Raw genomic sequence first — 27,796 nt, forward strand, 5'->3', positions numbered from 1 at the left:
CTGAGTGGATCCCATGGGGACCTGTTTCTTCACATCATGAACTTCAGAATCACAGGCTGGCATGGGGCATCTGACTGGCAGAGTGGGGTTCAGGCTGGTCTCTTCCTGCAAGGGAAGCTGGGAAACGGAGCTCCCCTAGTCCAGCTGGCCTAACCCATACAGTGGGGTATCCTCAAGCTCAGTTCAAAGGGGATAGACAGCCAGAAAGAATGACAGTTGTCCACTACATCCCTCTCTTGGGGACAAAGTCTACAGTCTCCTAACAACCAATAAGGTTTAAAGTGATGAAATCTGGGAGGGAGAACATATTCACTCAAGTGTGTGAGGACCAATAATAACTTTTTATTCCTCTACCTATTAAAGAAATGAGTGGGTATTTGTTGTCTGCTATGAGCAAAGCACTGAGGGGAAAATATCCTGGGTTCATATTTCCATCTCGTCAGGAACTAGGTTCCAGATATCTCTGCAAATTTCTTCAGGCTTATGACTTTACTCTGACCTGCAGAAATCACGGAATGGCCTCTCCTCAGGAAAGAGAAGTTTCCCTGGCATCCATGATGCCTTCGAATCTCCGTTCCGATTTCAATTCATTTGCACTAAATTGTTAAACTCCATTTACTTATTTTACCAGCAGGCTCACGGCACATTCTTCTTCATACAGAGGGGAGAATGGGCTGTCTTTCTGGAACATTCCAAGGCATAGTCGAATGATGATGATCTTATAACAATCAGAGCGAGATATGACACACCACAGATGGAAAAAGCGTCAAGATGTTCAAAGCTTGCAAAGTAACAAACAACGGAAAGGAAGGAAGATAGAAGTTGTATTTGCTAACAGATGGTCAGTATGAAAATCTGCAATCCTAATTCAAATATGCATATATGTACATTTATGAAGAAAACTGGAAATGGTAACTGAAAGGGTAAGCCTGTAAGACTTTTTCTTCTTATTTAAATCTCATTGAAAAGATAATTGTCTGAACAACAAAAACAAACCACAATGGCTTTGAGGGGTTATAATATATATATATAAATAAAATATATGACAACAAAATCAAGAAGGCTAGGATGGGTGAAATGAAAGCATAGATTGTAAGGTTCTTATACAATATGAGTAGTGAATAAAACATCTCTTGAAAGTATAACATGATAAGTTAAAGAGGTATAAACCTTAAAGCAAACTACTAACATAACAAAACAAAGAGCTATAGCTTATAAGTCAACAAAGGCAATAAAATGAAGCATAAACAATACTCAGTTCATCCAAAAGAAGGCAGAAAAGGAATCAAAAGGGAACACAGAACAGATGGGACATGAACTCCCGTTTTTTAAAAAATGTATTTCTTTTAGGCAGTATAAAGTTAGGTCTTGCTTTTTTATCCATGTAGAAAAATCCAGGCACAGATGACTTCATTGATGAATTCTATGAAAAATTTAAGGAAGAAATAATATCATTTCTACACAAACTTTTCTAGAAAATTGAAACGGAGGGAATCCTTTCCAACTCATTCTATGAGGTCAGTATCACTCTGACACCAAAACCAGACAAAAGACATTACAAGAAAAGAAAACCACAGACTATATCCATCACTAGATTGATGCAAAAATTCAAAACAAAATGTTAGCTAATCAAATCCAACAATGTGTTAAAAGGGATTATACATCACTGGTGAGTTTATTCCAGGAGCAGGGTTGGTTTAACATGTGTCAGCTGATCAATACAATTTATCTTATTAATGAGCTAAAAAAGAAAAACCCTACAATCATCTCAAATATGGAGAAAAACACTTGACAAAATCCAACATCCACTCCAGATAAAAACTCACAGCAAATAGCAGGTCTTCTAAAGGAAACTTCTTCAAATTGTTGAAGCACATTTATGAAAAACCTAGAGGTAACATCTTAGTTAAAGGAGAAAGACTGACTACTTAAGGTCAGGAGCAAAACAAGAATGTCTGCTCTCACTACTTCTCTTCAACATTGTACTGGTGGGTCTAGCCAATGAAAATAAGGCAAGGAAAAGAAATAAAAGACATTCAGGGCTTCCCTGGTGGCGCAGTGGTTGAGAGTCCGCCTGCCGATGCAGGGGACACGGGTTCGTGCCCCAGTCCGGGAGGATCCCGCATGCCGTGGAGCGGCTGGGCCCGTGAGCCATGGCCGCTGAGCCTGCGCGTCCGGAGCCTGTGCTCTGCAATGGGAGAGGCCACAACAGTGAGAGGCCTGTGTACCGCAAAAAAAAAAAAAGACATTCAGTTTGCTAATAAAGAAGAAGAGCCATCCTTATCTGCAGGCAGCATGATCTCTTATGTAAAAAAATCTGATGAAATCTACAAAAAAGACACTGGAACTAATAAATGAGTGTAGCAATATTGCAGGATACAAGAACACACACACACACAAATCAACTGTATTTCTATATACTGGCAACCAATGGTCCAAAGTAGGAAATATTGTTTAGAATGTACAACTGCAACAACAAATAATACTTAGAGGTGACTCTCACAAAATTTGTGCAAGACTTATCCACTAAAACTGCTAATCACTTTTGAGAGAATTTAAAGAAGACCTAAGTAAATAGAGAAATATATGTTTTTCACGAATTGGAAGACTCAATATTGTTGATATCAGTTCTTCCCAAATTGACCTATAGATTCAATGCAATCCCTATTGAAATCCAAGCAAATTTTCTTTTGGAGAGAAATTGACAAGCTGATTCTAAAAGGTATGTGGAAGTACAGAAGACTGAGAATAGCCAAAATGAATTTCATGAAGGACAAAGTTGCATGACTGATGCTAACTGATTTCATGACTTATTATAAAGCTGCAGTAGTCAAGAGTATGTATTATTGGCATCAAGACAGACAAATAGATCAATAGAACAGAGTAAAGAGTCCAGAAGAAGTCCACACATATATAGACAACTGAGTTTTTACAAACATGCAAAAGCAATTAGGTGGAGAAATGCTAGCCTTTTCAATAAACGGTGCTGGGACATTTGGGTATCTCTATGCAATAGCATGACTTTCATCAATGTCTTACAGAAAACACAAAAATTAACTCAAAGTGGATCAAAATCTCGAAGTAAAACCTAAAACTATAAAACTTCTAGAAGAAAACATAGGAGAAAATCTTTGTGAGCTTGGGTAAAGCAAAGATTTCTTGAATAAGACCCCAAAACACGGTCTATAACAGAACAAATGAATGATTTGGACTTCACTGAAATTAAAGGTACCTGCTCTTAAAGGACCCTGCTAAGAGAATGAAAAGACAAGCTACACACTGGGAGAAAATAAAGCCTACATCCGAAAAAGGATATCAGATGCAGAATATGTAAAGAAGTCTCAAAATAAAATAAAACAAACATGCCACTTAAAAATGGACAAAAGATTTAACAGATATTTTAGCAAAGAAGATATATCGGTGGTAAATAAGCATATGAAAATATACTTAACAGCATTAGTCATTAGGATCTGGAAATTAAAACCTCAGTGAAATACCACTTCACACCTAAACTTATAAAAAAGCTGATCCTATCAAATGTTGGCAAGGATGTGAAGGAACTAGAACTCTTACATACTGGGAAAGTAAAATGACACAACTTTGGAAACAATATGGAAATTTCTTAAAAAGTTAAACATACACCTACCATATGATCCAGCATTCTACTCCTAGGTATTTACCCAAGAGAAAAGAAAGCACATGGCCACACATGAATATTCATAGCAGCTCTATTTGTAGTAACCCCAATCTAGAAGCGACTCAAATGTCCATCAGTGGTGAATGGATAAACAAATTGTGGTGTATCTATCCCATGGAATGCTACTCAGCAGTCAAAAGGAATGAACTATGGCAGCACATAAAGATATGGATGTTTCGTAAAATAATTATCCTAAATGAAAGAATCTAGATGAAAAAAAAGAGCACATAAAAGTCAAATATGTTCATTAGTGATCAAAAAATGAAAATAACAAGCTATTAAACTCCAAGTTTGGACTCCAGTCAGTGAAGAAAACACTGATGATAGGAAATGATTAGTGACCTGGAGATCAAATGAGGGGATTTTATTTTCATTTTCAAATGTTGATGAGAAATGGCAGGTTGATTTCAACAATCAGAATCCTCTGATTATTAACTCATGTGATCAGATGTAAATGTCCATCCTTCCAAATCAGTTCACCTGCAGAGAATCCGTTCTTTTTATTATTATCGGCAATTTTAAACAATGAATAGAATGAACAGTATAATAAAGTCTCATGTTCCCATTACTCGGCTTCAAAAATTTTCAACTCATCACCTATCTTGTTTCATCTGTATGTCCCCACCCACTCCCTGTGCCTGCAGCCCCCAACATCATGCTCTTTCATCTGGAAATATTTGTTTGTGTTCCTACAAGAAGAGGATTATTTTCAGTCTCTGTTTCAGATTTCTAGTAATTCAGAACAAGTGCTGGCAACTTCATCTGAAAATCTTGGAGGGGTTGGGGAGGAATAGTAATCACATTGATTAACCTGCCAAGAGATTTTTCTTTTCTTTTTTTAAAAAATAAATTTATTTATGTATTTATTTATTTATGGCTGCGTTGGGTCTTCGTTGCTGCGTGCAGGCTTTCTTTAGTTGCGTCGAGCAGGGGTTACTCTTCGTTGCGGTGTGCGGGCTTCTCATTGCGGTGCACCTCTTGTTGCAGAGCATGGGCTCTAGGCATGTGGGCCCTGTAGTTGTGGCTCGCGGGCTCTAGAGCGCAGGCTCTGTAGTTGTGGCGCACGGGCTTAGTTGCTCCGCGGCATGTGGGATCATCCCGGACCAGGGGTCGAACCCCTGTCCCTTGCATTGGCAGGCGGATTCTTAACCACTGCGCTTCCAGGGGAGCCCAAGATTTTTCTTACGAAAATTAAAAAATAAAAGATTTATCTTCTCTGTTTACAAAAAAAAGTTGCCTTTTCTGTAGCTAGCAGGCAGTGATGTCCTATTAGACTCTATGTGAAAATCCTAGGAGCTGTTGTGTAATGTGACCATTATCCAGAAAAGGAGTGTGCATTTTTAGATGGAAATGTGAAATTCTAGAATATATTCCCTGTGGTCAATGAGGCTTCTAAGGGCATCCACACTTGCTTTACAGGAGGCTACTTGATATGGGAAATCACCGAATAGATGTTGTGCTCCTGTGAGTTCTTCTGAGACATCAGCTCCCTCGAGATGATTTCAAAAGATAGTGAGATTCTTTGTTCTTCAAAACCTTCAAATCTCTCAGCCCCCTTTTCTTTTTTCTTTTTCTTTTTTTTTTTTTTCTGCTGTGGAACCATCTCCCTTCTCAGATGCAATAGCTCTACAGTTGCTGCCAAGGGAAATACTGCATTGAATCCAAAGTATTTCTAGTGGAAAGGAAATAACTTTGAAAACAGAAATATTAGGGATACAGCTTCTTCCCTTTTTTTTTTTTTTTTTTTGCATTTAGGTATGTTATTCATAAAAGAAGTGCACGAATCCTTAGCACATAGCTTGACGGGTTTTTACATATGTATGTATTCATGTAACCGTCACCTGGATACAAATGTGGAACTTTTCTAGGACCCCAGCAAGCTTCCTCATGTATATTACCAAGATCAATAACACACCCCCTGCCCCCTCCAAAGTAACACTCTTCTGACTTTTACAATCAGAGCTCGGTTTTGTCTGTTCTTGAACTCACCTAAATGGAGTTATGTATTCTCTTATGTCTAGCTTGTTATGGTCAACATTGTCATGAGATTCATCCATACTGTGTGTAGCAGTAGTTCATTCCTCTTCAAAAAAAATTATTATGTACTATTCCATCGTATGACTATTGCCCCAATGTACTTATCTATTCTCCTGTTGATGGGTATTTGGGTTGTTTCCAGTTTGAGCCTGTTAGGAATAGTAATGCACACCCTGGTCAGTTATGTGTATGGTAACCATCTTCCCCCAGACTATGCCCTTGCCTTTTCACTTTCTAATATGTCTTTTGATGAAGAAGTTATTAATTTTAATGAAGTTCAATATATTTAGCTTTTTCTTTATGGTTACTGCATTGTGTGTGCTGCTAAAGAAGCCTTGCTTACCCCAAGGACATGAAGATTTTTTCCTATGTTTCCTTCTAGAAGATTTTTGTTGTTGTTGTTGTTTTACATTTCGTGTTTAGGTCTATAATCACTTTCAATTTAATTTTTGTCTGTAACATGAGATGGGGGAAGATTTGTATTTTTCCACCTGGATATACAATTGACACAGCAATACTCGTTGAAAAGACCATCTTTCTCCCACTGAATTCCAGTAACACAATTCATCGACAATGTAAGCGTGGTCTATTCTATTCTATTAGTCTAGTCTAGTCTAGTCTGTTTGTTCATCTATTTGTTTATTCATACGCAAATCAAACTATCTTAATTATTATATCTTTATAGTAAGTCTCAGTATCTGGTAATAATAATTTCTCCTACTTTACTTTTCTTTTTTTAGATTGTTTATAATTATTTTAAGTCCTTTATGTTTCCAAATGAATTTAGAATCAACTTGTCAATTTCCACAACACAACTCAGAAAAATTTTATTGTTATTGTATTGACTCTATAGATATTTGGGGGAGAAGTGACATCTTAACAATATTGAACCTTTCAATGGACATGGTATATCTCTCCATTTATTTAGACCTTCTTCAGTGTCTCTGGACAATGTTTTGTAGTTTTCAGTGTAGAGGTCCTGCACATCCTTCATTAGATTTTCTTATTTTTGTTACTATACATGGCACTGTTTTATACTTCATTTTCTAATTGTTGCTAGCACGTAGGCATACAATTCTTAAAAATTGACCTTGCAACAAGTGACCTTTCTAAATTCTTTTATTAATTCTCAAATCTTCTGTAGATTCATTTCTATGTATACAATGATGTCATCTGCAAATAATGTTGGTTTCATTTCTTCTCTTCCAATTTATAATACCTTGTAATTTCTTGTTCTTGTCTTATTGAACTGCCTAGATTTCCAATATAATGTTGCATAGAAATAGTGAGAGTGGGCAATCTTTCTTGTTCGTCAGCTAAGAGGAAAGCATTCAATAATTTATCATTAAATGTGATATTAGCTACAGGTGTTTTGTAGATTTCCTTTACTAGATTAAGAATGTTCCCCTCTTCCTAGTTTTCTGAAAGTTTTTTTAAAAATCATAAACGAGTGTTGCATTTTAGCAAATGCTTTTACCACATCTGAGATGATAATGTTTTTTCTCTTTTACTTGGTCACTATGATGAATTGCATCACTTTTTGATTTTTAAATCACCTCGTGAAACAAACTGACTTTGATCATGATAAACCTCTTTACATACCCCTGGATTTGCTTTGCACTTTCTTTAAGATCTTGCATTTCCATTTTGAGTAGTACCTGGAAACGTTACGTGCATCGTGTGTGCTCAGGAGTGGCATAAACTTCTGATTGTGCCTGGGTCAGACCCTGGGTCATTGCTTCATCCAGGCGTGGTTTCCTCACTCCTGTCTACTCTAAACCTCACTCCTGTATACTCAAACCTCGTCACTCTGCAAGGGGCACTTCAGGAAAAAGACCATTTTAATCTTAGGCCAGTCAAAATGTGCTCACTTTTGGTGGGTCAGAATGGCACTGGGGTAATGCCAATCCCAGCAGTCTGGTGACGTCCTGGAGCTGGCTCGCAACAGCTGATGGTTAAAATTTCAGGAATTTTGAAAGCTTGCTACTGATGACAACAATGATTAAAAATAAATTATATAAACTTGCAATTAAGTAAGTCATATTTTGAAAAGGTAAGAAATACCCTAAACTCATCACTTTTAATTATATTGCTATCATCTTTGTCTTATGGGTAATTTACATTTATTGTATACATATGGTGGAAATACTACAAAGGATTGGCCACTGATCATCTTTCCCCAGCTCTGTATTTAGTGCCATCACGTGGGAGCTTGAAATCAGCCGTGGTGCGAGTATCTACACTATGGAAAACAGCAAACACTACAAATCAGGGTTTTTACTTTTTCCCCAGAGAGCTGGTTGTTAAACTTTTGCAAGCCCACCACTGTAGCAACTTCACCATCTGCTCCCTACGTCTTTTCCCTGTTTGGCAACGTCCAGCGTACTCTATATTTACCAGCTTACTTGGTTGTGTACTTTTCCTACTAGAAGATAAATTCCATGAGGGGGGAGAGTTTTGTTTGTTTTCTTCACTATAGTATCCTTAGCATCACCCACAGTGCCCGGCACGTGGCAGGCCTCGATACACAGCTGTTGAATGAATGAACGAATGGATGAGTGAATGAATGGATGGCGAGTGTCCTCCCATCTACCCCTGCCTAACTCCTGCAGGCGCCCAGTCATCAAGCCCCAAGGATGTGGGCCTTCTGCACTGGCTCTCTCTTCCCCAGCCCCTGCTCCCAAGGGCCCCTGGGACCCACAGCCTTGCCCTGGATTTCCCCACCTCTACTTTCACCTGTGTGTTAAGTCCCCTTCCACAGACCCTCCAGGAAGGCTGTACAAAGACACAAACTAACCCTCATCATTCCTGCCTCAAGGCTGCTCTGATTCCTGCAACAGCATTTAAGTCTAGTCCAGGCCCTGCACCTGCTGCTTCTTGTTACTCAGAAGGATCTCATAGTGACGGTAGCCTAAGGCTCCTTGGGGATGCTTCAGCTGTTTGTCCTCTGATGTTCAAGTGGGAGAGGCAGAGGGGTGGGCTTCAAAAGCACCCCCAACGCACACATCTGGAACACATTGGCTTTTATCTATGTCACTAAAGTCTTGGATCTTTGCAACTGTGTTTGAAAAAAGAATTTCGCAGATCTCTAGGATAAAGTCTATGGGCTGTTCTCTTGACACCCATAGATCCACATTCTTCCTTCTCTGCCCTGCTCTGTAGGACTTCTAAGGACAACGCCAATCAGGTGCCCTTGCCTGCTGGGCTCCCTGGGGTTTCAACCAATGGGGAGGCATGGATGGAGATGGGAGGAGGGACAAGAGATGGGTCAGAGTATTTATGCCCCGGCTCCCTCCTTGCCAGACTGTGGTTGGCACAGGCTGTGTCCCTCCATTTAAGGCCATAGCTCTCTTACAGCTGCAGGTCCCCTTTTTCCAGTTACTGTTCCCCTCTTTTAGCCCTCTGAACCTAGTGACGTAACAACTTTCCCCTCCCACTGATGCAGGGTGCTGATTCACAATGGTAGGATTCCCCGAGCCCTGCCCACACCTGTGTATGCAGCCCTTTTATTAACTCTCCTCAGCCTCCCTTTTGAGTGTGCTGGCTGTGTCCTGGAACCCCGACCCCTTCCAAGCCCTTATCCCTGAGTGTGCCTTACAAGCCCTCATTCTGCATCTCTGTGCCCTGCCTCCACACAGCTCGTCTTCCATCACCTGGGTGTTCCCTACCACACTCTGAGCCCTTTCCCACCTCCACGCGTTGCTTCTGCTGGGCCTTCTCTCCTCTGGGCCCCTTGTTCACACCGTCAGCAGGCACTGGGCTTTGCGCCCACCAGTTTGCATGTCAGTCCCTCTGCTGGGGTGTGGGGTACCCCTGGCGGCAGGAGCAAGACACCCCTTGGGGCTGGCACAAAGCCTGGCACACAGCCAGTTGTTGACTCAAAGTGATGACTGAATGGCAACTTTTTCCTTCAAATGCCAACCCTGTGCAGCAAATCATTAGCATATTATCTCTGCTGGATGGAAAAATCTCCAGGCACGGGGCCAGTATAACTGAGGCCTCTGTGCCAGTTGGAAGAAACGGCACTCACCCTGATTCTCCCACACAGACTGGTGAGCTGGGCACTCAACCAAAGCCAGGCCTCCTCAGGAAAAGAGTCTTATTTGTTGCATAGACAAAGCAGGTAAGGACACGGTCGCCACGCCGGAGTTGGCTTGTCACTGGCTTATTTACACCCAAAACCCATCAAGAAAGTGGAGGGGGCATCATTATTATTGGCCAAATGTATCATCTTCAGTCTGTCCCATACCTTTTATTCTACAGTTATTCTGATGGATCATGGCAATGCTCTCTGAGAAATTCTCCACACACCTCCAGCCCCACGGGTCAGGAGCGGGTGGGGCTAGAATCAGTCTATCATGAATTGTGCAGCATCAGGGCAGAAGTGGCTGGTCCTTCCTCCCCGGTTCTGGAGAGCAAACAGGTCAACGTCACTAAAGGAAGGAAGAGGATTGGTAAGGACTCCCTGCCTTTGGACTTAATCACATTGGTGACAAGCACCATTCAAAATCTTCTCCTCTTGGAGAATTCTGGGTGGGCTGGGGCAGCTTCCTCTAGTCTATGATATACAGTTGGCCCTTCGTATTCACTACCTCCGCATCCTCCGATTCAACCAACCAGATCGATCTGCGGTTGGTTGAATCAGCGGATGTGGAACCTGTGGATACCGAGGGAACTTGAACATCTGAGGATTTTGGTATCCCTGGGGCATCCTGGAACCAATCCCTCGTGAATACCGAGGGGCGGCTGTACATTCTAACATCAACCATGTCTTCACCGAGATGACGTAATTCAGCACCTTATCTAGGGGATCTCAACCCTGGCTGCACATTGGACTGACCTGGAGAGCTTTAAAAACTATCAAAGCAGGGACCCCAACCCCCAGAGGTCTTGATTTAATTGGTCTGGGGAAGGACCTGGGCCCTGGGACGTCTTACGAAGTTCCTCAAAGGGATTCTAATGTGCAGCCGGGCTTGCCTAATCATATCATCCAGCTCATTAACGGGAGGACCCAAGAATTCTCGTCTTTGTGCTCGAGTTCACTGTCTAACCACAGGTCATCTTTGGTGTCTGGGCAGAGATCCTGGGTGTCTGTGAGCTCCTTGGACATCAGTGGCTGAGCATGTGAGATATTTCAAAGTCAAGTCCGGAATTAGCAGACTCCCCTCCTGAAGCCTCCCTTGGTGGGGGTATGCATGTGTGTGTGTGTGCGTGTGTGCGTGTGTGCATGTGTGTGTGCGTGTGTGCGCGTGTGCGTGTGTGCGTGTGTGTGTGTGTGTGTGTTTACCAGTTGATGTATGTCCTGGTAATAGTCCAGAGAGGCGAATGCAGAAGTCATGATCCAGACCCAGACAGTTAACGCCAGGAGGGAGACAGTTAACGCCCAGAGAGTTAACGCCTGATGTGACTTGAGAGGGGTGGACCCAAGGGTGGGTTACAGAACAGAGGCCCCTTCTCAAGGGGCTGACACTGCTCAGCCTCTGCCGGCATCACCATCAAGGAATGTGTGCTTGGTCTTACTACACCTCCCTAATTTTCAAGAGGAGTCAGAGATCTGGATTTTCTGTTCAGTTACTTGACTTTTCTGAGTTGAGCTCAATTTTATTAAACCACACACACACACACACACACACACACACACACACACTCTAAGTAGGACAACACAACACATCTGCAGACTGGGATGGGACCCAGGCCCCCAGAACTAGAGGGAACAGCAGACCAACTCCTCGTGTTTTGGATAGAAGTGGAGATTTCCACTCCTCGTCGAGGACCTGAAGAGCAATGCCGCGGAGTCTCCTGTCCATTTGCCGAGGCACACGCGTGCCTTCTGTTGCAGCCAGGTCCCGGGCAGCGGGCACAGCTGCACTGGCACAGACCAGTCGCCACGTAACTGTGCTACTTGCCACTGCTGCCCTCTTGGCTGCAGCATCGTGAGGTGATGCAATCTGCTTCTTGGTGAAAGGCAGCCCCCTAAAGTGGCCAGCGGCACGGCATGAGCGATGGGGAGAAAGCCCGGGAAAGACGGGCGGCTTTGATCCGGAAGGTGGGAATGTGACATTGGGGTAGAGTGTGAACGGGGGGACTCAGCAGGGCTCAGATCTGTGGGGAACCGAGCTCACCATATGCTCTTCTGCAGACCATTAAAAAGCGATTAGCAGGACTGTTTCAGCTGGTGCCGGTGTCAGCAACCTCAGAGAACATGCCGGGGATGGGAGGGTCTGGGGCTGGGTGACGATGGGCACTGGCCCTGGAGGGTCATGAGGTGTCCAGGATGTCCACCAGGGAAAGGCCATCAGTGTGTGTGTGCGTGTGTGTGTGTGTGTGTGTGTGTGTGTGTACTGATACACAAGGAACCCTGGACATACGTTGCACACACACAGGCAAACTGAACAGGAGCCTAGGCAGAGTGCAGCGCAGGGCTTCTGACCTCAGCTCAGCTCATCGGGGCACAGAGCTCCCCGATTTGAGCAGGATGGGGCAGCCGGAAGTTCCCCCTACTGAGAGAGCCCCCCCCCCCACTGCCTCTCACGTGTTTCGCTCCCTCTTGTTTTTTCAGAACTCGGCATCTCCCCAGAGGCCTTCCTTGATCACCCTCAGTAATGGGGTCCCTCTGCTCCCTGCTCTTAGCCCCTGGCCCAGCTCATCTCTTCCCTCTGACGTCATCTCACAGTTGCATTTTTTTTTTTTTTTTTTGCGGTACGCGGGCCTCTCACTGTTGTGGCCTCTCCCGTTGCAGAGCACAGGCTCCGGACGCGCAGGCTCAGTGGCCATGGCTCACGGGCCCAGCCGCTCCGCGGCATGTGGGATCTTCCCGGACCGGGGCACGAACCCGTGTCCCCTGCATCGGCAGGCGGACTCTCAACCACTGCGCCACCAGGGAAGCCCCTCACAGTTGCTTTTCTTCTGCGTCATTGTCTCCCCCTCAGAACGTGAGCTCCAGAAGGGCAGGGCCACATCTCCCTCTCGTCCCCAGGCAGCGCTGGGTGCATGTAAATGCCCAACAATACCCGTGGAATGGCCAGGGAGTCAGAGGCGTGGTGTCCCGGAGGATCCAGCAGGAATTCCTCTCTGCCCCCAGGATTTTCCTTGCAGGTTTCATGGGCACCCCAGCTATAAAGGGGGTATCTTCTCATTCCCCGCCGCCACCAGGCCTTCTCTGAGTCCATGTGTGTGGCCCCAGGGCTGTGCGGGAATAATGGGCACAGGTCCTACTGTCCCAAGGCTCACAGCCTATTGAGCAGACGAGGCCACAGGGCAGAGAGGGGCTCCATTCCAAGTGTTTGGGTGAGGGTCCTGGGTGCCAGGAGAGGTGTCATCAGCCCAGGAGGCAGGGAGATGGCTCTGAGAGCGGGCAGAGTTTGGTGGGTGGTGAGGGAGGGCTTCCTGGAGGAGGGTGGAGTGAGGACCAGGAGGGCACTGCTGGGGGCAGGCAATTGCATAAGCAAGGCGGATGCAGCCAAGCTGGAAAGCTGGCGCTGAAACTGGGACCCTAGGAGTTGGGAGAGGGAGGGTCCCCCTCCACTGGCCACCTGGTCCAGCCCCTACACCGTGTGGAGGAGGAGGTGACTTACCCAAGGTCACAGCATATAGAAAGCTGGGACTCAGACCCAGGCCTCCTGACCCCGAAGCCTGAGCCCGCGCCTATGCAGGAAGCTGCCCTTCTACAGCCCAAACCCGCCTCAGGCTGAGCCCAGTCAGAGGTCAGAGTGGGGGTGGAGGACACAGCTCCTGGGGGCAGTGCAGCATGTCTGGTTCTTTTGGTCTGTTCTCACCAAGGTTGTCTTCCCTTAAAAAGCGGGTGTGAAGAGTGCTTCTTCCTCCAGGAAGCCCTCCCTTCAGGCCCTGTCTTGCCCAACCCCTTCGTGAGCTCCCTCTCACTTTATTAGGCTGTGCTGTAAACGTCTCCGCTGGGGGTGGGATAGATCTGCTTGAGCTCTGGGTCCTCAGAGGTTGGCACAGTGTGTGTCGGTGGCCTGTACTACTGAGTGAGTACTGCACTAGTCCTGACCTAGACCCCAGCCTGAACTGGCTCCTGACCTCACACGCTCACCCTTCAGCAACTTGCACGGCTTCTTGGTGACACCATGCACTTCCAAAGTCGCATCCAGCCCCACCTCTGGGTCACTTTGTTGGCCCTTAGGGTTTACCCTGCTTGACCCTCTGCCCCTACAGAGCCATCCTGTGGACATCGCGGCCCTGGCATCAATAATTTGGCCTGTTTTTCCACCATGGAAGCTAGCATTATATGGCCCCAGGCCCCAGGCCCCAGGCCCATTCTCTCCGCCGGGGCAGGCCTTTGAAAAATGACTAGAGTCTGGGATTACACGGGGACAACCGGACAGAAGAGACGGGAAGTGCCTGGGGAGGGATGCACAGTCCTGCCTTCTGAAGGTTTGGCAGCCAGGTTGATAGAAGACACCCTCCCAGTCCCTTCCCAAAGAGCACTGAACAAACTGAAGGACTGAATGACAAACTTTATTAGAAACGCTCTTCATTCGTCGAATTCACATTAAAGTGGCAGGGGGCAGTGCCGTCTGGGGCTCTGGTGTCCCGCTGCTGTGACAATTTCCAGTTAAAAATCAGTCTGGGCAGAGAGTGTTGGAAACGCGAGAGATGCCTGGTGGTGGCAGCGGCGGCAGCAGCATTGTTCCCGGGGGGAGGACAGGCTGGGGCGGGTGGAGAAGATGCCTCACATCCACCCTTCCAGTTACAAAGCTGCCCCCATGGCCCCAAGCTGATAAATAAACAGCACGTCTCACACACACACACACACACACACACACACACACACACACACACACACACAGACACACGTGAAACAGAAACAAACTCGTACAAGTCTCCTCAAGTGAAAAAATAATTCGCTCAAATAAAGCTTTGTGGCAGTCAGGCTGTATCCTGAATGGACGGTTGCCTGGAGACCCTCAGCCCCCCAGGAAGGCTCCCCAGCCCGTGGACATCACCCCCCCCCCCCCGTGGGTGTCACAAGGCCTCCAATTCCCCCATTAGCACCTTTGGACTAAGTACTGCCCTCACCACACTCTTTTAAAAGGCATCGCTACTTAAAACAATAATAATAAAGGATACACTCATTCCCTGGGGTGAATCTGTCAGACGCAGCTTCCCTGAATAGAGGTGCCCTGGGCATCCAGAGACTGGGGGTCCGGGTGGGGAAGGACGGCGAGTGAGAGGGGAAGTGAACAACGTTCAGAGAGGTAAGCTGGGAGGTGTCTCAACACTGCTTTGTCCACTTGCCAATTCCGCAGCTGGGCATCCCTGGTAACAGTCTCTCAAAGGGGCACAAAGTCCTGAAGCGTCATGACGGTCCTGCTGCCCTGGGAAGGCTGGGGGCCCGGAGGGGCACAGGCATCAAGCTGCTTTCACCATGCATTATGTAGAGGCAATGTTCTCCCGGAGCTGGCCAATTTTCCCCTGGCCCTGTCTGCAGCGGGGCACACAGCAGAAGGTGTCCTGCCCAAATGTTTTATTCATTCTCTTGAATAAGGAAACAGGCTCTCGGATCAATGCCGGTGGCTGCTTGGCGGCTGTGTCCTGCTCAGCGGGCAGGATCTCCACCCAGCGCAGGCTTCGGGCGCTTTCCGGCTTCCAAGGAGGTGTCTGACTTGGGAGGGCTGCTTCAAGGCAGCAGATACTGTTGGCAACAGACATTTCATTTTCAAAGTTGGGAAGATGTCCTGGCCTTTCAAAGAAGTGAATGTCCTGGGGAACCAGGGTGAAGAGGGAGACTTCTTCCTGATGTACAGTGTGACCGTGAAGCGACAGGCCTGGGTCTGTCGGTGCCCTCCGCTGCCCCTCCATCCCCGGCTCACTGGTACTGCAGATAGTTTTTGAGAGATTGAGGCAGGGGCAGGGAGCCGATGTCCTGTAGGCGCTGGCGGCCCAGGGCCAGGCGGATGCATCTCCGGCACAGGTCCATCAACGGCAGGGGCTCGGCTACAACGAGAGGGAAGAGAGTTAAGTCTCACCAGAGCTGTCCCTACACCTCTCACCCTACCCCACCCCCTGCTCACCCCCTGCCCGCCTGCTCCTGAGCTGCCCTTCAGGGCCCCAGGTTCCTCAGAGAAGCCTTCTCCGGTTATAGTAGCTGAAGGCTTAGAGCGGTGTCTTCCACATTGTGGGATGCAACCAACCCGACTAAAGACACATGGAATCAATTCATTAGGTGGTGACCAGCGATTAAAGAAAAAAAAAGAAAGAAAAGGAAAGAAAAGAAAGAAGAAACAGAGAGCAATGCCACAGCAAGGGGTGAATACTGCTCCACGAAAGCTCTGTCTCTGATGTAAGTGTTCAGTGTGTCTCCATGTAAAAATTACTTTTCACTGCAGGTCGTGATAAAATGCGAGACGCTGACCTAGGGTGGGTCTGCAGGGGGCTTCCTCTTAGAAACAGGTGAGGTGGCGGGGGCTGTTTGAAATGCCCTTGAACCCTCAAACTTCTCCTCTAGCCTCTTTTGATGGTGAGTGGAGGAATGCATTTTCTTCAAATGTCCAGTTCTAGAAAAAATTCTTGAATTAGAATTCATAAGCCATGGAACCTCTGGACATAGGACCGAGGTTTAGTTAGGTTTATTGCAGACATACTTATGAAGCTCTTATTCTCCTCCAGGCTCTCTAATTGGACCCCGGGGATACAGAGAGGACTAAGCCAAGGCCAATGGCAGCCCTGGGTGTGAAGGAAGGCTCGAGGTCTGGAAGTTTAAATATGTGAATAGTTGTAGCAGAGTGTAACATACGCAATAATTCTTAAATGCACAAGGACAGAAACTGAGCAGTTTCTATATGGAAGAGTCGTTTGAAAGCTTCCAAGAGAGGATACTGGAAAGGGGTTTTGAAGGGTGAATAGGAGTTTTATGTGATGTGAGGTTGGGGAGGGTGTTCTAGGCAGAGAGAACAGGTAAAAGCATGGAGGCATAAGACAGGACAGGCTGGGAGGTCTGGAGGGAGAGGAATGGTGCTGATCAGCTGGGTCTGGAATGAAGAGGGTGGTGGTCACATGCTGTTTCATGTGGCTTCTGCAGCCCTAGTTTTCCCCAACCCACAGGAACATGCTAGAGGCCTGATGCTGCATCTTAGCACTTGTTTTTTTGTCAACAGAACAAGTGATGTTTTAAAAGCATTCTATAACGTGCTAAGGTACAATAAAACTGTAAGTGGTAAACACTAACACAAGAGTTGTGAGAGGAATAATATCACAAGAGAATGGAAGGAATGGGAAGGTTGTTGAGAGTGTGTTTTATAGGAATTTTCATTAACTGGAGATGCAGAGTTAATGAGGAGAGTCATTAAAATCAAACCCAGACTTGGCTGGTGCGTTGGAAGCCATGCACAAGAGCGTACCCAGCCCTCCTTCATGTGGGGCGAGGCTGCATATCCTCGTGGAGTGTTGGTGGTTTTAAACACTCCCACCTCCGTATCCTCTTTTGATCCTCATACAAACCCTTGAAGTTAGCTAGGGAGGCCTGGGCACCCCCTCTTTCCCAGGCCTAGAAAGCAGATTACTCACCCCGAGTCTTGCGGTCACATGGTCACCATGCCTAGGCCAACACCTGACACCCCCCTCGAGGTGTCCCCATCTCTCCCCTAGCAATGCCCCTGCACCCAGCTCTTCTCTCACTGTCTCCCACCGGGTTCTCATCCAAGCTTTGCACAGTCCCCCAGATTATGCCTCTGTGAACCCCTTTCCCTGCCTCCCCACCCGAATCTTCCCATCCTTAACATCTTGACCTGCCCACCGCAAGTTCCCATGATCTCCTTTTAGCTCCTATAGCACCAATGCTTGCCGCCTGTGCCACTGGACGTTGGGGAGAAAAAAACCTTTAAAAGCCTTATTTAATGATCAATTGCTACTTATTTACCAGGCAACATGAGAGATGAAATAAAATTGTAGCTACTGTTTATTGAAGACATATTATGTGGCCAGGTGCTGTGCTAAGCTCCTTATCTGTACCAACTCATGTGAATGCATGTATCAAACTCATATCACAGTTACCTCTTAGGGGTGGATGGACCTAGAGTCTGTCATACAGCGTGAAGTAAGTCAGAAAGAGAAAAACAAGTACCGTATGCTAATGCATATATATGGAATCTAAAAAAATGGTACTGATGAACCTAGTGGCAGGGCAGGAATAAAGATGCAGACGTAGAGAACGGACTTGAGGACACGGTTGGGGAGGGCAAGGGAAGCTGGGACAAAGTGAGAGATTAACGTTGACATATATATACTACGAAATGTAAAACAGATAGCTAGTGGGAAGCTGCTGCATAGCACAGGGAGATCAGCTCGATGCCTTGTGACGACCTAGAGGGGTGGGATAGGGAGGGTAAGAGGGAGGCTCAAGAGGGAGGGGATATGGGGATATATGTATATATATAGCTGATTCACTTTGTTGTATAGCAGAAACTAACACAACATTGTAAAGCAATTATACTCCAATAAAGATGTAAAAAATATAAAAATAAAAAGGTAATACAGTAAAAAAAAATTACCTCTTAGGGTAGGAACTATTATTATTACCCCCATTTTAAGGAGGAAGAAACAGAAACACAGAGTGGGTAAGTCACTTGCCCAAGGACACACAGCTGGTAAATGGCAAAGCTGGGAGTTAGACCCAGGCAGCTGGAAACTGGAAACTGTCTTATATTTAACCACATTTATTGAGCATCTGTTCTGTCCCTTTGCTACGTTAGGTTTACAGTTAAGTACCCTACATATGAACAAGTTCTGTTCCGAGAGTGTGTTCATAAGTCCAATTTGATTGTAAGTCCAACAAAGTTAGCCTAGGTACCCAACTAGCACGATCAGCTATATAGTACTGTACTGTTTATAATACTTTTCACACAAATAATACATAAAAAAGAAAAAATAAATAACAAACATTTTAAATCTTACAGTACAGTACCCTGAAAAGTACAGTCGTACAGTACAACAGCTGGCATACAGGGGCTGGCATCGAGTGAACAGGCAAGAAGAGTTACTGACTGGAGGAGGGAGAGGAGGTGGGAGATGGTAGAGCTGAAGGATCCTCAGCGATTGGAGACGGAGGGCGAGATGCAATTTCACTCATGCCTGACGCTGATGGCACAGGTTCTGGTTCCTCACTGGATTCAATTCTATCTACCCTCTTGAAAAAACGATCCAGTGATGTCTGGCTAGTAGCTCTTTTTCTCTCGTCATAGATGACACAGTAGCGCTGGATTGCATTCTGAACGGGTGCTGCAACCTCTGTGTACCTTTCTACATTCGGGTCCTGTGCCTCAGAGACTAACAGTGCCTCCTGAAATAAAGAAAATCCCCTGCCATTTTCTGCATGGTGAATCTCTTCGGTTCTTCAGTTACTTCTTCGTCCTCTTGTCTCTCTTAGTCCTTTCTCTGGGACGAAGAGAATTCAAGAAATTCCCGGGCAGCTACCATATCTGCACTCGCTGCCTTGCCGCTTACTTTTACCTTGGAAGGTTGTCTCTAGCCTTGAACCGATAAAACCAGCCAAGGCTGGCATTAAAAGATGCACCCTCTGATTCTTCGCCGCGTTTCTTCTTCAAGTCTTCATAAAAGCTTTTAGCTTTCTCCTGAATCAGCATTAAGCTGAGCGGGACTCAACTCTGATGCTGCTGCTGCATCCGCACGCTGAGAAGTTTTTCACCTCCTCCATCACTTTTCCACACTTCTTCAATATCACTGTCGACATCATCAGCACAGCGGACTTCACATGCTCCATGATCTTGCACTTGTCCTTTAGAATCGTGCCGATGGTTGAACAATTCATGTTATAAGAACGAGCGACGTCTAACCATCTTTTTGCCTCGCTCCGCTCTCTCAGTTATTTTCACTTTTGTTTCCATCGTTATCGCTTGGCGCTTCTTAGAAGTACCAGCTACATCACCACTGCCTTTACGCTTGCTTCCGGACATCCTGGGCTTGAAATAAAGATACTGTACTACTGTACTCTATACGGTACTGTACACAAAAGCACAACCACTTGTAGAGGATGCACGCACGTGACAACGTACGCCAGACACGTGGACTAACTTACGTGACTGGACATGCGAATGAATGTTCGCATCTTTGAAAGTTTGCAACTTGAAGGTTCGTATGTAGGGGACATACTGTATCTTATTTAGAGATGCCTACTTCAGAGAAAAGGAAACTGAGGCTCAGAGGTGAAGGGGCTTGTCCAGAGTCACACAGCCCAAAAGCCTACAGGTGGAGCTTCACGGTGCCTCCCTTAAACACCATGCAATAATGGAAGATCGCTTTAAGGTATGAAGCGAAGGAGAGGGTCACCTGTCTCCCAGGCTCGCACAGTCCATAGGCTCTTACTCTGGCTCCGACCGCTTTCCAGTTCACCGGTGCCCACCTCTCCTGCCGTGAGCTCTGCACCCACCTAAATGGGCCGCCCTGCCACCAAGATGCCTTTTCTGCTCTCCTGCCCACCCATTTCAACGTGGACCTGGTCAGCCACTTTCCCTTTCTTCACGGCCATCAGACCCCTCTCCTCTGGCACATCCCAGGGGTCTGCAGAAACCTGGAGCCCCTGATTTCCAGCTCCAGCTCTGCCAACTGCAAGTCTGTGCCTTTGTGAAGGCACTCTGAGCGCTTGTTTCTTCACTTGTAAAATGGACCAACAATCCCCAGCCTGGCCTGTCACAGGGGGATGGCCCAGAAACCATTTGTTAAATGAACGAATGGACTCGCTTCTTTGGGGCGTGTCTTCTACAGCTGTTTCAAGCTATTGAAATAAATTGCTCTTACCTGACAAGGTTGCTGTCTTGAGTTCCCACTCTCCTGTAAACCCTCTGAGAACAGGGCAGGTCTTAATTGACAGGAGGCTTGTGGTGAGGGTTAAACGAGTTAGAGAGTAGAAAGCACTTGGCACAGTGACCAGCACGTAGTAGGTGTCCGACATTCAGCACTTCTAGCTATCTCGTCCCCATCCAGGCATTTGTTTGGTCACCCTTTGTGAGGACGAGCTTGGGTAGGGATGTTAATGAGATGGGGTCTGCTAGGAGGCCAGCAGTTCCTTCTCTGAATGTCGGGAGATGGGCTTGCATTCTGCATCGGGAAAATTTTGAGCTGTTAACGTTTGAGAATCATTGCCAGCGCTTAAGAACTTCTGTAATCACTTTAAAGCTCTAGGCACGTACTAGGTCCTCAATGTCCAAAATGCTAAGCCTGGTCAGCAAACTCAATGCCCTGTGTGTTCCCTGCCCAGTTAGGTGCTGAAAAGAAGGAAAGAGCTATGTTTCTATTCATTCCTCTGCAGTCACTGAAATCACTCCAGAGCCCAAACTCCAAAGGAAGTGAGGGAGGGGGGAGGGGCCAGAGTTCAGAGCACACCTTTAGCTCTAAATGTGAAATATAAACCATCTCTCCCGGGGCTTCCCTGGTGGCACAGTGGTTAAGAATCCGCCTGCCAATGCAGGAGACACGGGTATGATCCCTGGTCTGGGAAGATCCCACATGCCGTGGTGCAACTAAGCCCGTGTGCCACAACTACTGAGCCTGCACTCTAGAGCCCACGAGCCACAACTACTGAGCCCACGTGCCACAACTACTGAAGCCCGCGTGCCTAGAGCCGGTGCAACAAGAGAAGCCACCGCCATGAGAAGCCCATGCACCACAACGGAGACCCAATGCAGCCAAAAATAAACAAATAAATTAATAATTTAAAAAAAAGACCTTGCAATTGTTTAAAAAAAAAAAACCTCTCCTAATTTCTGAGGGAACTTTAACTGACGACTTCATAGTAACCCCAAAGTGCACAGAGAAAGTAACTTCCAGAGCTCCAAGGATGCCCAGTGTGGCTTGGGCCATCCCCCAACTTCTCTTTCTAACTCCCTTTGGCTTTAGAACTGCCAAGTGTCAAGGTTTAGAAATGATCACCCAGGTGGGAAGAGAAACACAGCATCTTTCAGCCTGGAAGCCATTCTTAGAAATATTTTCCGACAAAGATAAACTTAAAAAGGAATCATTGTTGCAAAAGTGAATATCCAAATAACCAATAAATATATGAAAAAGTGCTCAATTTCAAGAACCATCAGAAAAATGCAAATTAACACCATAATGTGACTCTGCTATATGCCAACAAGAATGGCTAAAATGAAAATAAGACAGTAGCAAGTGCTGGTGAGGATGTGGAGCAACTGGAACTCTCATATGGCTTCGGGTGGGCGTGGAAACTGGCACAACCATTTTGGAAAACTGGGAGCATCTACTAAGACTGACCCTAGGGCGCACAGTCTCCCCCTGGTGTACACATGCTCACCAAAATGCACGTACACGGATGCTTAGAGAAGTGCTAAACTGGAAACAAGAATTCTACTCTCCGCCATCAGTGGAATGCACACACAAACTGGGTCTCTTCTGATAGTGGAACACTAATCAGCCGTGAGAATGAAGGAACCACAATTACATGCAAAAAAAAAAAAATGGATGAATCACTCAAACATAATTTTGAGTGAAAGAAGTACATTTTGTGTAACCTCATCTGTATAGAGTTCAAGAGCAGGGTGGTGAAGTTAGGGTAGTGGTGACATTAGTGGGGAGCAGTGATTGGGGGGTGGGTATCGTTCTGCTCCTTGATTTGAGCTCTGGCAACACCAGTGTGGTCAGTTTGTAAAAATCATCAGGCTTAATCACCTGAGATTTGTACACTTTCAGCATATATGTTATACTTCAAAAACAAGTTTACATTAAAAAAAAATCAGTCACTGACTGAGTTAGGAGGGCCCTGGCTCCCTGGTGGGTGGGTGTGGATATGACACAAGCCAGGCACCTTCCCAACTGTCCCAACAGGCAAAGTGGGGGGAAGGGACTAGTTTGGAATCCCAGCTTCTGCTCCCAGGGAATTCCCTGGTGGTCCAGTGGTTAAGACTCCATGCTTCCACTGCAGGGGGGCCGGGTTTGATTCCTGGTTGGGGAACTAAGATCCCGCATGCCGCGTGGCAAGGACAAAAGAAAAAGGAATGCAGTAAACATTTATTAAAAGAAAACTATCCAGCTTCTGCTCCCACCACCAGTGGGCCAGACAGCTGGCTCACCTTCACAGAGCCACATTTTTCTCATCTGTAAAATGGGGGCATCAACACCTCCATCCATGCCTTGTGACAACGGTATGACACAACACGCTCCTTGTTCCAAAGGCGTTCTCTCTACAGTATGTCTTATTCCAGGCCATCAGCCCCAGAGGTACCTTTAAAAAATAGTAATACTTTACTTATTGTGGTCCTAAAAATGTCCCGGTACATCATCCTAATTGACAACAGTGCTCAGCTCTTGATGAAGACTTACTGGAGCTAGGGCTGGATGTCTTGTTCTGTGCTAAAAATATCACAAGGCAATCATTTCCAAAGTTCTCCAGGAAGCTGAATTTTCCATAGTTCTCCACCACTCGCCCCCTACATGACCCTCAGTAAGCCACAGAACTGCCCAGGGACTCTGTTTTGCTGTCAATAAAATGGGGGTGTTAGCTCATCTGGTTTTGATGGTCTATGTCTATGATGAAACAGTGGAGAGCTAGGCACTTTGTGCCTTAAGCTTCTTCTCTGGGCCCCTTCAAGTCTCCTCTGCTGATGGTGAGGAGATGCCAAGACACGAGTCATCACCCTACCCCCATTCCTGCATTTATATTTTGAAAAAAAAAGATCAACATTTTTAAGGTCAAGAGGTGAAATTCTTTTGGAACAGTTTAGACAATGGTCAGCAGATAGGGGAAGCTTTCAGTGACAGCCCTGAAATCTGAACTTAAGTAGACATGGTTTTTGGGGGAAAAAAAGGAGAAGACATGCATGTGGGCAAGCACACACACTCTACGTGTCAGACACTGTGCTAATCACTTTCTGCAGACCATGGTTTTGGTGTCCAAAGACTCAGAGTATTGTCTGCACGCCTCTGGGCCTCCCCTCATGCTATTGCTTCAGCTAGAACATCCTCCCCTGTACTGCCTGTCAGAAGCCTGTCTCCTCTTTCAGGACCCAAATCAAGAGTCACCTCCTCCCCAATGACATGGCTCCCCCACCTTCTGGGTCTGCACCTGTCAAGTGTCAACCCACTTAGCTAACTACACAAATGGGCAAATGTGTCATTACCTGCTCACTTCTAAAATACGCCATACCTCTACCAATTGGCCCTATCATGGCCAACAGAGACCTCAGCTCACATCTAGAAAGCCCCTGGAATCTGGAGGTTTCTGTTAGCAAGCTTTACTGTTGCCACAACAAAAAGGGTATGACTACAGCTGGGACAAAAGCAGCATCTTCAGATGAACTTGGTTCCAGCAAGCATCATGGGCACAGACGGAAGTGCCCGAGGGGCTGGCCTGTCCACCAGCTCCCCGACACAGTACTAGACAGCAAGGTATTCTCACCTAAAGACTCTGCGCTGCTCCCAGGCAAAGGGGAGCTACGTGGCTGTGGAGTGAACAGCAGCTGCATTTTTAGATGTGTTCAGTGGCTCTAAAAGAAGAGCCTCTACCCACCCAGCCTGAAAGTTACTTAAGGAGTTATTCCAGCAAAATGAAAAAGGAATCCAAGAAACAGGATGGCACAAGCTTCCAGGAAAAGGGGGGAGTAAATGGAACACAGAAGCAAAGGAAGGTAGAGTGAGTGATACAAAGGTCCATTAGATGGTGATGCTTGGAAGAGCCTCCTTCCAGTGGCCGTCGTGTCTCTAAAGTGCCACACCCACAAAGCTCTGTGCCTCCTGACCTCTGACCCCAGCCCTTGGCTTCCCCACCCTCAGCGCTCCCACTGTGCCCTCTGGCAGTGCCACTCCACACAGAAAACTGCAACCCAACTTCTCTTCTGAGAGCTCCCTCCACCTCCCGCCTTAACTGAACCCAGCTTCCTCTCCCAGGACACCACTGCCCTTCAGCCTTCCCTGGGCGTTGCTGGTGTCTCAGGGCCAGGAGGTGGGCAGGACCCCTCGCTCCTTTGCCACATACAAAGCTCTGCAGCCTCCATCTGCTATGAGAAGTCCCAGCTCCTCCGTGGCTCACACCACTTGGCCGGGTCCTCTTCTGGTCCTTGTCAGGGCTCTGGCTTGGCCTCCCCGGTCCCTTCTCAACCCACGCCTGCCACCTCCCCGGTGACAGAATCCTCCACAGGCACGACCCTCTCATCACGCAGCCTCCTGGGGCTGGAGGCCACGCCCATTCACCCAGCTACCCACATCCTGGGCCACAGCACGGACTGCAGCATCGCTCCTAAATGCCCCTTCTAGGACCCCAGGGATGCTGAATCAGCCACCACCACTTTGACCATTACTTCTTGCTCTCTTTTGCTCAGCCCATCAGCATTGCCTTTCTTCACCTCCCTCCTCACCCAGCTGACCAGTTCGCTGTTCTCAGGGACAAAGCATACAGGGGCAAGGCAGGCAGGACGGTGGGGGGGGCTGGTGAGTAGCTGTGGGGATACCAGGTTGGGGGCTGGACAATGAATTGGGGACAAGAAGCCTCTGGCATTCAGATCATCTGTGTTCAGTGCCACTTCAGAGCTTCTTCTCCCCAACCCGGCCTCACCCTAGTACAAGGTCAAGGCCAGTCTGTTTCAGCAGCAGCTGGCAGCCCTGGGCTCTGGCCGGCCTCGGCCACCGTCTGGCAGAGCGGCCTCCCCAACCTCCTTGGGGCCTCAGCCTCTACCAGTGCGGCAAGTGGCTTGGCAAGGAGGCTGGGGGTCCTTTCTACCAGCTGACACTTGACAGAAGTCACGTTTAATCCTGGCAGTGGAAGGACTCTGACTGCACCCAATCAAATCAGGTTTCAACACACAAGAAAAAGTGAATGGCAAGGCCAGGGATGCCTGTGAAATACATGTTAGATCATGAGCCTTGGTAATCCAGGGCCGTGGCTCCCAAGGTGCTGGCACAAGCCCGGCAGGCTTCCTGGGGGAGGTGGTGCTGAGCCAGGTCCAGGGGGCTAGCTGGTTACAATCTGCTATTATATCAAAAGCAAGGCTGGCTGCTCAAAGGCTGCCCTCAGCTTTACCAGGTGAGGCTCATTTTAGCCACAGCATTGTCAAAAGAACGAGGGATCCGGTGACCTGAATGCCCTGTCCGAGGGCCTTCCATCCACCAGTGCTCTCTGCCCCGCTGGCCGAGATTTCAGCAGGGCTGGAGCTGCCTGTCCGCCCACCTTGCAGCCATGCCTGGCCCTGCTGAAGCCAGGGGGGTGTTACCTGTTGCCCTCTCCCAGCTCTGAGGCTGAATGAATGGCTCCAGGTGGGCACTGGGGACTCCCCTCCTGGGGTGGTTTGTGGCCTTGGACCCTGTGGGGCCTTCTCAACCTCCAAGCAGATGCAGCCTGGAGGAACCTCTGTGTGCTTGGGTTCGGAAGGAGTGGGGAGAGGGAAGAGGGTCCCATCACCTGCCCAGCCTCTGAGAGCCTGGCTGGGGTGTAGGGAGCTGTGCTGGATAGGACTCCGAGCTCTGCCTCCACCCTAGTACAAGGCCAAGGCCAGTCTGTTTCAGCAGCAAACTTGAACCATGTAAGATGATTGGTGCATTCTGCGGATGGAAAAATCAAGGCACGAAGAACATCACTGTTTTGATTAAAGGCTTCTCAAGAAGGGTTTGGAGGGGTATCAGAGTTCTAATGTCATTCTGGGGACTCTGAGGATAAAGTCTTGTCTAACTTGTGACGCTCATCACATATGCGTGTATTCATCAGACTTCTACTTACAAACGTGCTTTGCAGGTCCTGAGCAGACAGCCTGGCCCACAGAGGCTCACGGAGCTACAGACAGGACAGGGAGACTGAAAAAAGCACAGAGGGGTCTGTGCTTAAGAGAAGGAATTGTAGGGGGAGCTGAGGGAGCCAGGAAGAGGGGCACCTAACCCAGCCAGAGGGTGTCCAGGACGGCTTCCTGGAGGAGACTACAGCTAAGAGAAGTTTTAAAGGATGAATAAGAGTTATCTCTGCTGAGGGCTGAGAAGGATGTCTGTTGGCTCTGAAGGCGTATCTCTAAGATGCATTCAAAGAAATCTCTTTTGTGTAACATTGGGAAAAGTTCACAGTTTTCCCAGAAGACACTTTGAGGAAACAATAATCAATTGTTGGAGAAAATCTAGTCTGTCAAAAAAAAAAAAAAAGTCAGTGCAGACTGTGGGCTCCCACAGGCATGGACTGGCTCTTGTCCTCGCTGCCCAGCCCCGGGGCTCTGCTTTGGACATCGTGGGTGCTGGGCCAGTGGGAGGGTATCTGGGGGAGGGGAGACAGCTGCAGTGAGCCTTCACCTCTACAAAGCAAACTATGGCCCAGCTCTTCTGGTGCAGGGAATGAATGTTAAAAGTAGTCCTTTCCTACTGCCCTAAGTCAGCTAAAGAACCCTCCAGAAGGCTCCTGCAGGCTGACAGAATTAGCAACACACTGTGCCGGCTCCGCGGGTCTGCTGGAGGGATGCTCCTAACTCAGCTGAAAAACTTCCCAGAAAATCTGACTGTTTTCAATTTGGAGCCCGCTCCAGGGAGCTCCACAATGGCTGGACACCCTGGCCCTGGCCGAGGACAGCCTCAGTGGGGGAGGGCCTGGCTGGCGTGTACCCTGCACCACGGACCATCCCAACACCCCTAGAAGTTATCTCTGCTGCTGCAGCCATGGGAACAACCTTGTTGCCCCTACAGACACTGAAAGAAGCATGTCCAAGATAGGGAGACCAGGGAGGGGAGTAGCATCCTTCAGAGACAGTTGGTACTCATCCCATCCAGGGTAAGGTTGGGGCCCTCAGGGATGGGACCCCCATTCCTCATGGTGTGTCCCCTTCTAAAGAAGAAAAATGAGCGTGGGGATAGCCAGCTGGAGAGCAGGACTTACTTAAAGCCATGGGAATGAACACAGTGTGGTATTGGGAAAGGAAGAGGCAAACTCGAAAGTTCGAGAACTAAACTAAGCAAGGCGTTATTTAGACACATACTATAGGTGTCTAAAAAGTCTGCAAGGAACAGGAAACACAGAATTCAGAGGAGTGGTTGCCTTGAGGAAGAGGGGATGGGGGCTGGCAAGGCTAGACCATGGAGGCACAGAAGCGCCCGGTTGTCAATTTTCGAGTC

General features: G+C 47.3%; 1 protein-coding gene across 1 annotated transcript in view; it reads right to left on the minus strand.

The window, feature by feature from the left end:
• Positions 1 to 15,333: 15,333 nt before the first annotated feature.
• SPSB4 (splA/ryanodine receptor domain and SOCS box containing 4) overlaps positions 15,334 to 27,796 on the minus strand; it is an 81,452-nt gene continuing 68,989 nt past the window's right edge. Inside the window, exon 3 of the mRNA XM_030873355.2 lies at positions 15,334 to 15,691. Coding sequence (XP_030729215.1) covers positions 15,564 to 15,691 — 128 coding nt within the window. The 3' untranslated portion in view covers positions 15,334 to 15,563. The remainder of the gene's footprint in view (positions 15,692 to 27,796) is intronic.

Source organism: Globicephala melas, chromosome 4 (genome assembly GCF_963455315.2).
Source record: "Globicephala melas chromosome 4, mGloMel1.2, whole genome shotgun sequence".
NCBI lineage: Eukaryota > Metazoa > Chordata > Mammalia > Artiodactyla > Delphinidae > Globicephala > Globicephala melas.